Below are 17,391 nucleotides of genomic sequence, written 5' to 3' on the forward strand. Positions count from 1 at the left end.
TTTTTGTTTTTATTTCATTATTGTTGGCTTTAGAGGAAGCTGCATTTTTTTAAAGCTTTTACTTGTTATGGTTAGGAAAAGAAATAGGAAATTCCTTTGTTATTTACTTCTCTGGTGGCATACTGTGGGATCAGACCCTTGTGAAGTGACAGGATGGCTTATCCTTCTGTGTCTGACTCTGTTCATACTATTAACAGTTAGAAATAGTTGACTACACGCAATTATTAAAGCACCCTTCCTTTTCTTAAATGGTTTGCAGTACCAACTAATTGCCTCCTGTATTTAATGCTTATTTGAAAACATTTGAGTGAGCATTTGGTAATGGATTTGTTATTCACCAAGGCATTCAGTGTTACATTGCCAAAATTAATTTGTATTGATCCAGTTTGAATCTAGTCTCTGTATAGTAGTCCCCTCTTTTCCTTAGGGGATATGTTCCAAGACCCCCAGTGTATGCCTGAAACCATGGGTAGCACTGAACCCTATATACCTATGTTTTTTTCCTAGACATACATAGTTACGATAAAGTTTAATTTATAAACTAGGCACAGTAAGAGATTAACAGCAACTAATAATAAAATAGAACAGTTATAACCTCCTTCTCCTTCCCTCCTTTTTCTCTCAAAATATCATATTGTGCTGTACTCACCTATTTTCAGACCACAGTTGACTGCAAGTAACTGAAACCACGAAAAGCAAAACCACAGATAAGAAGGGACGTATTTCATGGACTTAGTGAAGCATAGGAGATCCTTTCATTTTTCAGCCTTTTTGAGTATTGAAATCATTTAATAAATTGACATTTCTATTGGTTGACAGTGGATAATGAATTTAGTTCTGATTAGGAGGTAAAATCCATGTTGGTTGCAAGTCAAACATTTGTCCACATGCCTGTTTTTTTTTGGAGACAGGGTGTCTCACTGTTACTCCAGCTAGAGTGCCGTGGCGTCCTCATAACTCACTACAACCTCCAACTCCTGGGTTCAAGCAATCTTTCTTCCTCAGCCTCCTGAGTAGTTGGAACTACAGGCACGCGCCACCATGCCTGGCTAATTTTTCTATTTTTTTGTAGAGACGGGGGTCTTGCTCAGGCTGGTCTCAAACTACTGACCTTAAGTGATCCTCCCACCTCGGCCTCCCAGAGTGCTAGGATTACAGGCATGAGCCACCTCACCTGGACTGCACACGCCTCTTTTTCTTTTTTTTTTGTCCATGTTAAAGTGACATTTTCTTCCTACTCTTTAATCAGTTAAGTATTTACAATGACTATAGCTTAGGGTTAGGGTAATTGACATAGTCATTACTTTTATAAGTCAGTTACTTTTTATGCATTTGTTTTTATAAAATGGATTATGGATATTTACAGCCCTCTTTCTCTTCTGTCTTTTACCAGCAATAGTTCTGATTATTGGTATAACTTGCTAAAGAAAAGTAGATTTTGATACTACCTTTCAAGAAGTATATTGATGATTTCCCTATCAATGTAGATGTTTTCTTGAGATTATATGATTATAAATCTTCCTCATGTTCTTTAATTTTTTGTTATTCATACTTTTAACTTCAGATATATATCATTTATTTTTTGAAATTAATTTAGTTTTCTGCTGTAAAGGACTAAGCAATAAGAACCTAAATGCATAAGTCAACATATTAAAAAAAAAATAACCAATTGTAGTCCAGAGCTAAAGGAACCACTGACTACAGAAGTTTTTTTCCTGATGTGTACTTAAACCCTTCACCCAGTCTGCATCTTGTTTTGCAGGCTTCTGTCAGAATATATTGCTACCTTAAGCTTGAATACCAGTGGACAGTTTCCAGGCACTTTCACATACATTAATTTCTCCAATTCCCAAAATAATCTTTAAGGGTAAATAGGTCTTCTGTCACCATCACATTTTATAGATGATGACTGAGACTTGGAAAGATTTTTCCGCCATGTAAGCGGAGAAATGCAACTTATTCCCAGGTATCCCTGATTCCTGGTCCAGTGCTAATTTGTCTGTCTCTCTGCTAGTGGAACTAAGCCCTCATGGCCACTATAGGAGCGCTCACTGTCTTCTTTCGTCAGCATTGAACCACTCCGTAAATTCCTTGTGTTTTTCTGCTGGATTATAAACCACATTTAAATATTCAGGATGTAACTACTATAGCTGTCAAGAACATCCTCTACAGTTTGGGGTAAAACTTTCAACCTTGAAACATTGTATATGAGTTTTTCTCTTTAAAAAAAAAAGTTTTAAAAATCTTAGTAATAAGTCTGGGCACAGTGGCTCATGCCTGTAATCCTAGCACTCTGGGAGGCTGAGGCGGGAGGATTGCTTGAGCTCAGGAGTTGGAGACCAGCCTGAACAAGAGGGAGACCCCTCTCTACTGAAAATAGAAAAATTAGCCAGGCGTCATGGTACGTACCTATAGTCCCAGCTATTTGGGAGGCTTAGGCAGAAGGATCACTGGAGCCCAGGAGTTTTGAGGTTGCAGTGAGCTAGGATGACGCCACTGCACTCTAGCCAGGGAGTCAGAGGGAGACTCTCTCTCCAAAAAAAAAAAAATCTTCACAAAAATCTATCTTTAAAAAAATTTGTGGCCCCTCAGCAGCTACTCTTGACCCAGGTTTTATATCTTGTTGCCTTCTAAAATCAACATAACCCTTTCATTGAAACACTAAAAATGTGCAAGAATTATCATGTGCATGAAAAGAAACAGTGACTGAAATGCCTTTTCCTATAATAATTACTTTATGCCAGAAGAGAAGTGAATGAAAACATTAGGGTACTAAGTTTCTTGTTGAGAGATAAAATTTGGAGTACTTAATTCTAAATATTACTTACTGAAAAAGTAAATGAAGGAAGCAAATTGGTAACTAGAAAAAAAATCAGCTGGCAAGGAAGTAGCTCAAAGAAGTTTTGGTCTCTTCATACAGTCCTTTGAATCATTTAAGAGTCAGAATCTTAAATCTTTTGATGTTACTTTTAATTCCTTTTTTCCTTTGTTCTTTATGTATCTAATCACAAAGTCCCACTAATTGTTCCTCTGCTATTAGGTCCTTCTCCTTGTGTTCTACAGCCTTTATCCAGGTTGGAACCTCTTTATTCACGCTTGTTTTGCAACAGTGGCTCATGTTTTTTGCCTCTCTGATTTAATCCTTTACGTAGATACTGGAATAATCTTCTGTAGACAATCTTTGTAACATGTTATCTCTATACTCAAACATCTAAGGAGGTGAATCTAATGAACATTTAAAACATGCCCTTAGCTTCCCTCCATCTTAAAACTACCTCATGAAGCCTCCCTATTTTTAAGAGTAATAATGAGTGAACAGAATCCCATAAGTATCCAGTGTTCTGCTGTTAATTTGTCTTTTCCAAAAGTCCTTCATCTGCTATGAAGTGGATTTACTCTTTTCCCATTCTTCAGTCATCTTGTATCCCTTTCAAGTCCTTATGAGATCTGGAATTTCTTTATCCTGCACTATTTTTCTTTATAGACCTTATGACTACCTGGCATCCATCTAGCCATACAATCTAGCAAGAGACTTCTTCACTAAATTGTAAGCTTCATGAAGGCAGGCTTCTACGTGGCATGTTTACTTACGTGTCCCTGGTTCCTAGAACAGTGCCTGACATGTAATAATTTGGGGACATTATTTGTCAAACGAATGAATCTCGTTAAAAACTTACCTTTTTCATCTCATAATTTACTCTGTGCCTCTTTAATCTCTCATTTCACTTATAACCATTTAATAATTTATAGACGTATTCAAAATTGGTTTGATTTGTGGGCTAATAGTTACTATAAGCTAAAATACTAGATGGCTTACCTAAGTATTGAAGACACTTTTGACTTTATGATTATTTTTAATAATTTAAAAACTAAACTGTTTATCTTTGAAGTAGATGACATTTTTCTCATGCTTTAATGTTAAATGATCCTTAGCCAGTCTCTTGGATTAATTTTGTCCACACAATGTTAGCTTATAACCAAAATAATTTTTCTTTTACTTTTTAATTGTTCTTTCATTGTTTTGGTCTCTTTTTTCCAATTGGATTTAAAATTCCTTGAGAACAGAAACCATCTCTTTTGTACATTGAAGTAAATGGTAATTTAAATGAAAAATGAAATTTCATCAAAATGGAATCTTTTAATCAAGTCTCAGTTCTACACCTATTGCCAAAAATCCTTTCTTGTTCCTTGAAATAATTTCTTTTGGGAGCCATTACTCACCTAGGGCATAACTTGTTGCTGCTGGTCTCTTGCCTGATTACTTTTAAGCCACGTTAATATTTTCGACAGTACCCCAGCCCTCCCGGATATGTTTATCATGTTGCCATTTAGTGAGACATTACAAACAGTGTGTTGCGGTTCTCCTTTATATCTAGGTTACTCTAAGTGCTACATTAGTACTTGTTACTCCAAGTGCTACATTAGTGCTTGCTTATGAGACAGCAGTTAATACCTTCCAGATGGCTGTTAGCTCAGACTTTGTATTGTTCTTTAGGAAACTATCATTATAGGTTTTAGTAGACTACACTGTAATTTTGAAATTATGCCCTCCTATACACATACCCAGTTCTCTCTCCATTGTTCTTGCTACATCGTTGTTCTGTATTTTTTTTTTTTTTTAGATATTTTCATGGCATTGTTAGTTTAAAGATGTGCATTATGTTGTTCTGTTTCATGCCTAACTTGGCTGTTTTTAATGTGTTCTATATTAAGTGCATCCTCCTGGATGTTTCATGGAAAATGAAATGCTAGGTCTCTCTAGTTTTGACTTTTCGGTGCTTCCTCACAGTCTTACTGTTTGTTTGATTGCTTGTTACAGGTTGCTAGAGTGTCTGTTTAGTAACTTAGGGGGAATGGGGACTCTTAGACTTTATCTTACTGGTGCTTTATAAAATAAATATAAAATATTTTGAATGGAGGATTGCCAATTTTGTTTATGGAGGATATGGCTAAAGATGTAAAATGGCTGCTATATTTTTGTTTGCAGTGTCCAATTTTAAGTAACTCTGACACCAGTTAAGAGTCTGAAAGGAAACAATGGCTGGTTGTGAGTGCTTTTTACGCTTCTAAATGGAGGCACTGTTGGCTTTAGATATTGGAATAATTTAAGTCTTACCAAAAAATGCCCCTTTTAATGACTTTCTTGTATTTAAGAACTAATGGCTCTTTCCTTTTAGGCTTAGTGGTTTTTTTTTTTTTTTTTTAACTTTCTTGATGTGTTAATTGTGGGTATTGGCATTGCCTCTTCTGTCAGCTGATCTGCCCAGCTGGATTTCTGTGAAGAAGGCCTTCTGCCTGGACAGCAGTGTGTTGTGTTCATTCATCCTTGCCATGAGGGAATTTACTTTGAGAACTGGGATTTAGTACTAAAGGTGAGAAAGCTAGTTCTGTAGCCCCCAGTGCATGCCTGAAAAAGTCAAAACAAAAATGCAAGAAGTCCTATCTGCTGACCTTCATTGTTAACAAGATAACCTGGAGAATAAGAGCTTACTTACTAGGTTTTTGCTGGTGACATTATTTCTAAAAGGTGGAGATCTAATTTTTGTCTTAATAAGTAAAACAAAGTATTCTTAAAATCTTGGGTGACTGTGAAGTTCTACAGAATCTTCATGATACACATCAATGACCATGTTCATCACTGTGTATATAGAAAGCACAGGAATGTATTGACTATATAACATTTACTAGAAAAGTCCCTTTTTAAAAAGTATTTCTCTACTCTCACTTTAACTTTTTCCTGTAAGTTAAATATAGCCATAAATTCTAGCAGAGTTGAAATAATTGGGTTAGCAGATTTTCGAGAGGGAAAACACTAGCTTTGGAGTCAGCAGCTCTGCATTAGAGTCTATGTTAGTTTCCCAGGGCTGCCATAAAAATATACCACAAACTTGATGGCTTACAACAGAAATTTATTTCCTCTTACTTCTGGAGGTTGGAAGTTGAAATCAAGGTGTTGACAGAGCAGTGCTTCCTCAGAATCCTCTAGAACAGGATCCTTCCTTCCTTCTTCCAGCTTTTGGTATCCCCAATCATTCCATGGTTTGCAGCTGTAGCCCTTTAATCTGACAGTTGCAAGGCATTCTTTTTGTTTGTCTCTGCCTTCATGTGGCCTCTTCTTATGAGGACACCAGTCATCGGATTAGGGCCACACCAATGACCTCATCTTAACTTGATCACATCTGCAAAGACCCTATTTCCAAATAAGATCACATTCATAGGCATCAGGGGTTAGGACTTCAATATATCTTTTGGGGGGGATACAATTCATCAGAGTCTCAACTTGATTTCTCACCATGTGTTTGAGAGAAAAATTGTCTATGTAACTTTAAGCCTCAGTTTCCTTATCTGTAAAATTATGATGTTGCTTTGTTGTACTTTATAGGTTTGCTGTAAGGATCAAATGAAAATATTTGAAATTGATTTAGGAAAATAGAGGTTTGTTGTATTTTTTATTGATGATTATAAGGAACATTTTTTGTTTTTAGAAGAAAATTTAACAAGGTTGCCTTATTTTCAGAAATTGTCCCTAGTCCCTGATGTGCTTATTTTTCACTTCTAATTTATTACAATTTTATATTTTTTTCCATGCATTACAGTTTTTCTTGATTTGTAGTTCACTTTTTGAAATCTTAATTATGACTCATTGTTATTTGACAGCTGACAGCGTCTTTTAAAATTATGAACCTGTCTTAGACATTTTTAGTGAAAGCCCACTATATAATCAGGAAAAAGCAGGTAGCCTCAAAATTGCACATGGAACATAGTTAGAGGTTTGTTTTTTTTTTCTTTTTAACCAAGCAAAAGTGCCGTGTTTCTAATAAATGGCAAATAAGTGATACATTTTAGATGCATCTAATTTTTATTTTGTGTTATAGTACCGGTTGACATAAACCTTAGCTTTTTCATTTTCTTTGGTTTTTGAGGGATCACAAATTGAAATCTCTGTGAATCAGCAAAAAACATTTGATTCAGATAAGCTGAGCCAGTTTTTATGATTTCCATCCATCAAATGGAACTTCAAAAGGACTTCTCTTATCCTTGGAAATATTCCTTATATATGGAAGATGTTTATTTTGAGCTCAGATCATTTAATAATATTTCTTCCTATGAATTTAGGAAATCTTGTGATCTTTTCCTCTAAATTTGGTTCTCTTTAATTCTTTGTCAGTTTAGGTTGCCATGATTCTAATGAGATGACTTAAGATGCCATTTTTTAATAACAGATACATTGCTTCTTTGCTAACATTTTTAAGTTATTGTAGACTCTAGCGGTAGTCTTCAGTGTTAGAGAGGTCCAGATACCTTCAGCATACCTTCAAAGAGGAATGCTCTGAGGTCACTGTGGCATCCCCTAAAACCAGATGGGTAGTGTTTTGAAGGTATAGGGTTAACGTTAGCATAACTTTGTGATGTTACTGGTGGGCAGAAGCCCAAGATGAGGTGCAAGTTGCAGTTATTAATGGCATTAGACTCAACCTAAAGTACAGACCATTTACATGTATACAGTAGAGAAATCCTTTCTTTTACCCATATCTCACAGAGACAGCTAAGGAATAGCATTATCTTTAATATAAAATAAATGAAATGCAGCACTGTATGTTTATATCCCTATGCAGCTGGATTCAGATATACCACTAGTGCCTGGCTGTGTTCTAAACATTATTCAAAAGCAACTTGTTGCTCTGTGACTCAGTTTTATGGCTAATGTCATTATGGAATCCTATTGAGTAGTGCTGTGGTCTCTAAATGTTTTGATTGCACAGCACTATTAAGAAAATATAATTTTAGCATTGTCTTGGTTTATAATGAACAGAAATTTATTGGCTTACAGTTCTGGAGGCTGGGAAATCTAATGTCATGGCACTGGCACCTGGCAAGGGCCTTTTTGCAGCATCGTAACATGGCAGAAGGCATGGCGGGGATGGGTAGAACAAGAATGGGCTAACCCACTCCCTTGATAAGGACCTAAACACCTCTTAAAGGTCCCACATATTAATACTGTGTACAATAGCAACTAACTTTCAACATGAGTTTTGGAGGGGACAAACATTCAGACTCTAGCAAGCATGTGCCCTCAATGTGTGTATGTTTATATATTATATTCATAATATTCCTACAATATATTAGGTACATGAAAAAACCACCATGTACATTAAAAATATAAATTTTTTAAATTAAGAGAGAAGTTCTAATAATTTCTTAACATCCCATTTTGGAGACTGTTCTTACATAGAGCTTGTTTAATCACCAATAGGCATTTTAATTTAATGCACTTTAGAATGCTTACAATGTGTAAGTCACTGCTGGTTTCTGAACAAGAGACAGGTAAAATATGTTTTCTGCACCTGAGGATCCTAAAAGTTGAGTATAATATGGAAGCACAAGTGACTGGTTGATGGTAGAATGAGAGCCCTCGTAAGAGAGACAAAGAATGCTGAGGGCACAGCAGAAGAGCAAGAGCAACACAGATTCAATGACATTTGAGCTGGGCCTCTTATAAGGATAGGTGAACATTTAATAATAGGTGGTAGGGAAGGTCGAACTAATATTTGAGCTACTTAATACATGCCAGGCAACATGCTGGGTATTTATGTTCATTTAATCCTCGAAATAGTCATAAAGAGGGGGATACAGGTGTTGGGCCTCGATATTCTGGACCCCATTTTATAAGAGAGCCAGGATTAGATTCAGTTCCATCTTTCTACAAACTCTTGCCCTGTCATTCCAGGCAAAGAAAGTATACCCATTTTTCTCTTAGGGTGTTGACTTTGCTTCTCCAGTGAAGACAAAAGGAGTTTGTACAGCATTGTTACTTGCTGTGGAGATGCATTCTGTTATATGCAATGTTATTTTTCAGTCATCCAGACTTTGAAAAATTAAAATGTAAAGATGTAGCAAAATTGCTTCACTAAGAATTTTAAGTACAGCTAATGATACATGTCAGAAGTTTTTCCCTAAATATCCAATCTTTTATTTTCTCATAAGCTTTTAATTGCACTAGCCTCACTTTCTGAGACTGCTGCTATTTTCTTGTTCTAACCTGAAATTTTCCTTCTTTGGTATTAAGCAGGAGTATAATGAAAGAGTAACCATTTTTGTTTTATGATGTTTAGTCTACTGATAGAATTTTTTTAAATTTCTTTATTCTAGGTATGTTTGTCTTTTATTAAAGTTATTAATAACTTACGATTTCTCTACTCTGTTTTTACTATATGAAGCACACTCTACTAGGCTGGCCCTGGTGGTTCATGCCTGTATTCCCAGAACTTTGAGAGGCCAAGGTGGGAGGGTCACTTGAGGCCAGGAGTTTGAGACCAGCCTGGGCAACACAGCGAGACCCTGTGTCTACAAAAATTTTTTTCTTAAATTTTTACCCAAAAGAAAAAACAAACAAACAAAAAAAGCCTCACACTGCACAACCAAAAAATCTTTGCTCTGGAGGTAAACATTAGAATTTTTTTTTTCATTTCAACTTTTTTGAAGGAAAGGTGGAGGGATTTCAACTAAGTTACCATCATCAGTTACTTGCAAATTTTAGTATTTTTACTTATATGCTGCTCTTCTCAATATTTCATTTTCTTATAAATGAGAAAAGAAGACTAAGTAAGTAAGTATATCTGGACTGGACCATTAAGACTGACCAGTTTGTTCACAAGACATCTTCTGTTGTGATATAGATCACTTTAGTTTGAACAAACTGATAGGTGTTGCACGAGTTTTTTTTAAAACACCGTGGGAATTTTTGGATAGATAATATTATTATAAATGGAGTAAAGGCTATTTTTTTGCTTTTGTTTTAATTTGTTATAGATTTCTAGTGATGACATACTTTTAGTAGGATTTGACTTGAATGATCATGATTTGTCTTGGGCTGGCTTGTAAAATTTGGTGATTTTTGTGATAAATGTTCATAGTTTCTTTTTTTTACCTTTCATTTTTTTTTTATTCTCTAGTACTTTAACCTTGCCTTTTTCTGTTCCTCAGAAGTCTTACATTATGTTCTTTAATTTATTCACAGAAATTATAAGTAGAGGGAGGGTCAGTTCTTATTATTTGAGGTGATTTCTGAGACTTTTAAAATCCTGCGGCTTTTCACTTGCCAGGATTCCATTGCGCCTTCGTGCTTTTTTGTTCATGCTGATTTCCTTGAGCAGTAATTGGGCTATTACAGCATAATTCCTTTCCTTCTTTCTCTCTGGGCTGACTACTTCCTTGTCACTGCATTGTGTGTCTATGCCTTGGTGCAGGTGCTGGGAAGTGGGGGGACCAGATGATCAGGAGCTGAGGAGTGTGCCAATCCTTGGAGGTGTGCAACCAGCCAGATCAGCCAGCCTGTGCTGGCTGCACTTTCATCTGCTACATATGGATATTGATGATAAGAAACTTATTCCAGGAATATTATCTTACTTTCTCATTAGTGGTATCTGTCATGTTTTAATTTGGCTATATATTTATAGATATAAGACATGTGTATGTATTTTACCAATTTAAGAGACTTGTAGAAGTTTTAGTTAAAAACTGGCACTTTTTTCCCAGGGAAAATTGATCCTTTTCAACATCATAAGCCTCTGGGATTTCTCTAGCAGTACGCTCACGTTTTGAGAAGTATAGAAGTGTCTCTTTTGTATTCTTCAGGGGCATTTTCCTTTGGGACTGTCAGGTCTTCAGACTGTTATCCTCATGAAAACAGATTTAAGAAGACATTTTAGTGTGGGGCTCTCATAGGAAGTTTGAGATTTTGGTTGCAACCTTACATGCAGTAAGCAGAGTTTGTTCTAACTTCAAGTGAAAGAGTAAGTCTGCTTTGGAGAAAAACCCTGTTAATCTTGTTGATAAATGTGGATGTTGGGCTCTCTCTAGCTCAGTGACTGATGATCACTTTACTTGAAATCAATCTGTTTCTGAATGGTTATCTGTTGTTAGGTTGAAGGGGGAGAAAGAGGGGCATCTTTCCAATAAAGTTACCTTAATCTGTCTCTGCATGATTGATATTTGAAACCTCAAGACTGGGCATGCTACCTTGTTCTCCTATGTGTAGCCACCTGTGTGATTCCACCATCCCTCCCGTTGACTCTTCCCATTGTCTTTGCACATTTATTTCTGAGAACAAGATATGGATTAGGAAAACTGCTCAACCACTAGTATAGCTGATGGTGATTTCTAAACCTGTAAATTGATCTTGGCGTCCAGAACAACAAATTGCATATACTGGTAATGTAATATTTGCTGAAGCTCATTGGCTATTCATTCTCTATAGTGCTTTTCTTAAAAGAAAGAAAGAGGTAGAAAGCAATAAGATCACTCTGGACCAGCAAAGACCGATTTTGCAGTTTGAAATCCTTCATAAGATTTGAGTATGAATTGAAACTATTTTCATTTAGTCAACTTTGATTTAATACTTAATTGAACATCCCTAAAAGGATAGCTCATTTTACAACAGCCCTGTGTTTGCATGTTCTGCAGTTTTATCCAGAGGGAGAAAAAAGAGTTAAAAGTTTGTTCCAAAGTAAAATGCCTCATGTTGTGTTTGAAATACTTGGTGAAGGAGATACATGTATGAAAATCAACATCTTGGTTCTTTGGGAGCTGTCTTTCTTTAGGAGAATATTAAAGATATATTACTGAGTTCGGTGGTCAACCTGCCTTATGCTGTATTCAAATTAAATGATAGCAGATTCTTAAAACCAAGCAAATATATTCAAACAGGAAGCAGGATCAAAGATCTTAAGTATTCCCCATATTCAGAGCGGTATGTGGACAGTTACAGTAGGTGACCTAAGGTCCCTTTCACCTCCTACAGTGCATCAGCTGGGATGTGTCTAGATAAGCAGGGGGACAGCTCCATATTAAAAAAAAAAAAAGGTGTGTGAGTTAAGGACAGGACTTTCTGCCCCTTATGAAGAAGAAAGGAAAGAATATTGCAGTTAGATGTGTGTTGGGTCTGGACTGAGGTCACAGTTTGCACAGCTTTGGACAGATAGCCTGGACACATGAAACCATCTTTCCTCCATTTGAAAAAAGAATACATAATTATGTGTCCCCTCCTCTATAATCCCCTCACCCTCCATGCACACACATTAAAAAAGTCTTAACCATGGGTCAGCTTATATCGACCTTTTTGGGTAAAAGACTTTATTCCTTTGGAATTTCAGAAACAAGAATTTGTTTTCTGAAAACCACATACCATTGGATACCTTTTGAGTTGACATGTGACTAAAACTTTTGTTTTAACAGTTCCATTTTCTATAAAGGCTGCCTTTATTAAAGATAACAAAACAAAAACCACTTCTTCTTTCATACATTTTCTGCTTTCATGTTCTGTCATTCTGAGATCTTTTTTTCTTTCCCTCTCTCTGTCTTCTTCCCCCCAGCTGTCGGCAGCATCCAGCCCCTCCAGTCACAGTCCTCACAGAGCTTCAGGAAAGGACCCCTTTGCAGAGCTCTCTTTGGAGGATTTCTTATAAATCACTTTAGGTATTGCTGCTTGTTGGGGGAGATGGGGACTTAAATACTTTTTTAAAAATTACCAAACATTAAGCACAATTCACTCTTCTCCTTCTTTGTTTCTTTAAGGGACTCTAGGTTCCCTCTCCTCCACCTCATCAACCTCCATCTCATCCTTCTCCTCCTCCTCTCTTCTTTATGTGAAGAATAAAAATAGGTCAAGATAGGACATAAGGAAGAACAACTTTTGGAAAATATCTTTTACATAATTATTTAACTTAATTTCATCCACTCCTCATAACAAACGGATGAGATTGAATACCACCCTTAAAAACCAAGTGTTTTAGTCAATCTTAAAATAATTGTAGAGAACTACGCAGTATTACCCATTGCATGTAGAGCGTGACCAGGAGCCTCTTTAGTTTTAGTATAATGGCCAGTATTAGTTGTGAAAAATTCATTGGTTCTTTAAAGGGCTATATTTTTATGTATGCCTTTTCACTTAAAAACAATAACTTTTTTTAAAAAGCTTGCTTTTTAATTAAGGGCCAGTGAATACTTAAGCCCTTTCAATTAGGATTCTGCCTCTGTTTGCTAGAAGACAGTGTAAAGTGTAATTTCTTCTTGGTGCTCTGGCCCTCAGTTCAGATATACCTTCTAGACCTTTGGGAGTTTTCACTCTTGTGATTTGGCAAGTTTGTATTAGCACATCTACTTCAGTAATAAATCTTTCAATGGGCAGTTTAAGGGAAATCACGAGTTGAAGTGTCTTTGAGTAAACAGTAACACCCTATTGAAAAGCATTTCTTTATAGATCATTCAGATTTTGGTTTATATTAGTGAAGAAATGACTTAGTATAATATTACAGTTACCTGTATTATCTCTAGTTTTATGTCAGTTGAAAATAATACTTTAAGTTTTGTTTTCCCAAATGAGGTTTTACATATGGAATATTTATGCTTTATGGAGAGATTTTTCCAAACTTACCATGGAAAAATAGGTCATTGGTCTTCTTTCTTTCCCTCACCCACAAATACCCCCCTGTTTTTAGTAATTAGAAAGATATTTGGAAGTCCCTAAAGCTATGCTTCAAATATTGAGCCTCTGGCACATGATAAGCTGATAATACTGACTTTGTTTTGTAATCATGGTTTGTGATAAGCACGTTGTGATCATTTCTGGGCCAATTAAGCAGTAAAGGTCACAAAGCATTTTTAATTGGAAAAGACATCCTACAGTGCAATGAATTAATTTACACACTTGTTATTTTTTTTCAGATACAGTTTATGTAACTAGATGGAAGAGAATGGAATTATTCCAAAAAGACAAGCGCTCAAATGGCAAATCCTTACTTCCAGCAAAATCCGAACTGCTGTCTGTTAAACTCTCTTCTTCCATTAGAATGCTACAGTAACTCAGTGAAGGCCCATGAAGGAATTTGGGACTAGTTTAATAGGAGAACGTATCAATACAGTTTATAAAGCCAAGAATTGCCATGATTTAAGACTAAGACCTGTCTTTTTGGTGACTAACCCTTCAGTTCTCTCAACTCCTGTTAATTCCCGTAATCAGTAACCTACCAAGAAAAGCCCTTATTTGGAAAGTGTGAAATTTGTATTTGGAAAAGCTGCCTGGAGAGAAGAGTTGTGTCCTTTACTATAATTCAACAGGACTCTTTGGGGGATCAAAATCATAATTATGTATTATCCTTCTTTTCTCCAGTCCTCACAGGTCTAGAAATGGTAACTGAAATTAACTTTTCTTTTTAAAAAAATTTATATTCAGTTTGCAGTAGACATTCCTTAAGTATTTGTATTTATTTATGATTATCAATTTTACGTAACATTAATATTGTATCGAACCTCCTTATGAAAATGAGTATGGATGTACACAGTATGTTTGATTTTTATCCACAAGAATGAATCAGATTCAGAATGCTTTTCTCAGCTGACATACAGAGCACTAAATATTTTAAGGCAAGTCCATAGGTCTGAATCTCTTAAGAATTCTCAGTCTCTGTGGGATTTAGGGAAGCATTATATAAATGCATTAATCCTTATAGTCAATTCTGTGCCTAGGATTTTGCCAGGGAACAGTTCACTGACTAGGAAAAGCACTACATTTTAAATTCAGCATTAGTGCATTGGGAAGGATCTTTACTGCTTTGTGCTTGGCATGTCATTACTTTCCATTTGACATTAGGGCCTTTCCAAAATGAATGTGAGGAATTGCTTTCACTTCAAGACTTTCCTTCTTTTCAGTAAAACTCTAGGAGGTGTTACGGGGGGAGGGACGGGGGACAAAATCCTTGAACCCTTTATTTGGCTCGTGCCATGTTATGATCATGTACCTTTTAAATAAGGGGAAATAGTATCTTTAAAGTTAATGCCTAGCCAAGAGTTTAGTAAACAAAGAATTAAACTGCACTGTTGATCGGTGCTTTGTGTAAATACATCTTAACATTTGGGTTGAGAGGGGCCTTAAGAAGGACAGTTCATTGTAGGAAAGCAATTCTGTACATGAGTTTAAGCATACTTGTTGCATTGTCTCTGCAGATTCTATTTTTGTTTACAATATTAAAATGTATGTTAGCAAAATGGGTGGATTTTCAAATAAAATGCAGCTTCCACAAAACTTTTGTTATGGTATTCTGGTCTGAGGTGCATTTATTTTCTTTTTCCTTCTTTCTTTTTATCATCAGTATCATCATCCTTTCCTAATAAAAGTATACCCAGATGATTATATTTACTGATTTAATAAAATGTAAGATTTATTTCTGTTGTATATAAATTTTTAAAAAGATTTATCTTTGCATTTTTTTGTTGCCTTCTAGACTGTTATTGATAAGCTGAAGTACATTAAAATTGTTCACTTTAGTCTTTTGATCAGATGCCTTTATCAGATAAGTTTAAGGGAGAAAAGTCTTTGGAGTTTGACATATTGGTGCATATGATTATGTCTGCCAAAGAAACCTTTGATTGTATCCTGTTGCCCACTGAATAGTAAGTAGGTAGGATTCAGAGTACATGATAAAGGAATTAAAAGCTTTACATTGATAAGTGACTACATAATATTTGCCATGGTTGGAAAAAGTATATAGGCTTTAGCCAGTATGTTTTGTTAAGTTTACCAGTTTTCAAGTTTCACTATTAAACCATTTTCATATAAACTGGGAAATTATACTTTTATGTTACCTCCCTTAACATCACAAATTTTGATTTGTCTCTTCTGGTGTTTGAGGTGGTGTTACATTTAAGGTTTGTGGCTTGTTTCGTTCCTATTACCTTTATTTTTTTTAAGTATGTTTGAGTATGTGAAGTGCTTCATAACCATTTCCATTTAATTATTCAGACAGCTTTTGGGCTATGTTGGATAGATAGTGATCCACATTTTTCCCACTTTACAGATAGGAATCAGGAACCACCAAAGAAGGAACTTGCCCCGATCAATTAAGCTAATAGGTGGAGGAGCCAAGGCTTCGGTTTCATGGTCCATTGTTCTCTCTGTGACCTGCTGTCATTAAATCAAATATATAAACTGAAACAGAGATTTTTTTTTTCTCTCTGTAGTCTAGACTGATGGCCACTCTTTATTCCCAGGTGGTCTTTTATGAAATACATTTCCTGCCTCTTCCAGCCCTGATTCCCAGAGGTCATTGACAACGAAGAATGAAAACACATGATAACAGAAACTAATCAAAATATAACAAATCAGCTGTTGAATGCATAACTACATCAGGTTATAAACTCATACATCCCCATACCATTTTATTATACTACCCAGTTTAGCAATTTGATAGTGGCTGCAGAGATAAATATTATAAGATTATTAACTGAGAGCAACTATAGCTGTCCCAAATTATTTTCAAAATTAATTTTTTGCTTTTGATTTAACATCTCATTAGCATTCAGCATTTTAAGAAAGACCATCCCTTTCTTAACCAGTGACTATGAGAGTCCATATTTAGGAAGAGGCCTTATGTTAGACTAGGAATCTTTTGCTTCTCCACAAGCCAACAAAATGTGATTCCTGGAAAACAGGCCTTTATGGGATGTTTTTCCCTGAACTAAAAATAATTTCAAGGCTCTTCTCTTGTTTATCATCATCCACAAACATGTTTCCAAACTCTTGAGAATTCAGGGTACAGATGCAAATGCTTATTCTACAAAATTCCATGGAGAAAAACAAAATCTATCCATTCAGAGTGAGTGTGGCTCCTGTGTGCTAATAGTGACTGGGTCACAGAGTGTATGGAGAGACCACAGTGCTTAGCCAGATGAATTTACACTTGCCTTCCAGAAAAGAGGTTTCACAGCTTCCATCAGTGACCTCTGCAACCAGCTTAGATCTTTGTTCTGCCAAACTTCTGTGGGGTCTGTGACTAGCCCTTCTGGAATTCTGCTGTCTGAATAGCCTCTGAAAAGAAAGGCTACAGTTGATCATTTTTCACTCAGTCTTTCACAGAAAACCTCAAACTGATCTCTTGTTACTATTAAGAGGTAATATTCTATTAAGTCTCTAGCTAGTATTTCTAGTCTAATTTTAGCATAAACACTTAGTAAATGTCTCATTTGTTAATGTAAGATGCAGATATAGTTCTTACGCTGTGTGACACTGTCCACATTATCCAAAGTTGTGTAAAGTTCTTTCTCTGGTATTTGTTTTGGGGCAGATGTAACTAGTGAGGCAGAGATTAAACTGATTTTAGGCTGACAACTAGGAGAGAAATGTGGGCTTAGGAAGGTTTTATGGAAACTTTGTTTCCTAATAAGCTGTTGTTCAAAACAGCTTTTTTATTTTATCTGCAACAAAAGCTAATTTAAAGTTGGATTTGAAATAAAAATTACATGAGATTTTCCTTGATAGCTAAACCTTGTCCTGTTTGAGCCTCCCTAGTCAGGTACCCTACCTGTCTCTCTTGAGTATAGGGCACTTGGTGGCTGTCC

At 35.8% G+C, this 17,391-nt stretch overlaps 1 protein-coding gene across 23 annotated transcripts in view; it reads left to right on the forward strand.

Annotated features, from left to right (window-relative positions):
- The window catches only part of PICALM (phosphatidylinositol binding clathrin assembly protein), a 95,754-nt gene extending 80,661 nt beyond the window's left edge, over positions 1 to 15,093 (forward strand). For 15 of the 23 annotated variants that reach the window (XM_045557183.1, XM_045557186.1, XM_045557184.1 and 12 more), the window contains one exon: positions 12,372 to 13,763. In XM_045557183.1, the coding sequence (XP_045413139.1) occupies positions 12,372 to 12,464 (93 nt within the window). In that variant the 3' untranslated portion in view covers positions 12,465 to 13,763. Of the gene's footprint in view, positions 1 to 12,371 lie in introns of all 23 variants that reach the window. The other 8 variants (XM_045557191.1, XM_045557194.1, XM_045557193.1 and 5 more) reach the window with 1 other exon arrangement.
- The last annotated feature ends 2,298 nt before the right edge of the window (positions 15,094 to 17,391 follow it).

The sequence above is a fragment of the Lemur catta genome, chromosome 7, assembly GCF_020740605.2.
Source record: "Lemur catta isolate mLemCat1 chromosome 7, mLemCat1.pri, whole genome shotgun sequence".
Lineage (NCBI taxonomy): Eukaryota > Metazoa > Chordata > Mammalia > Primates > Lemuridae > Lemur > Lemur catta.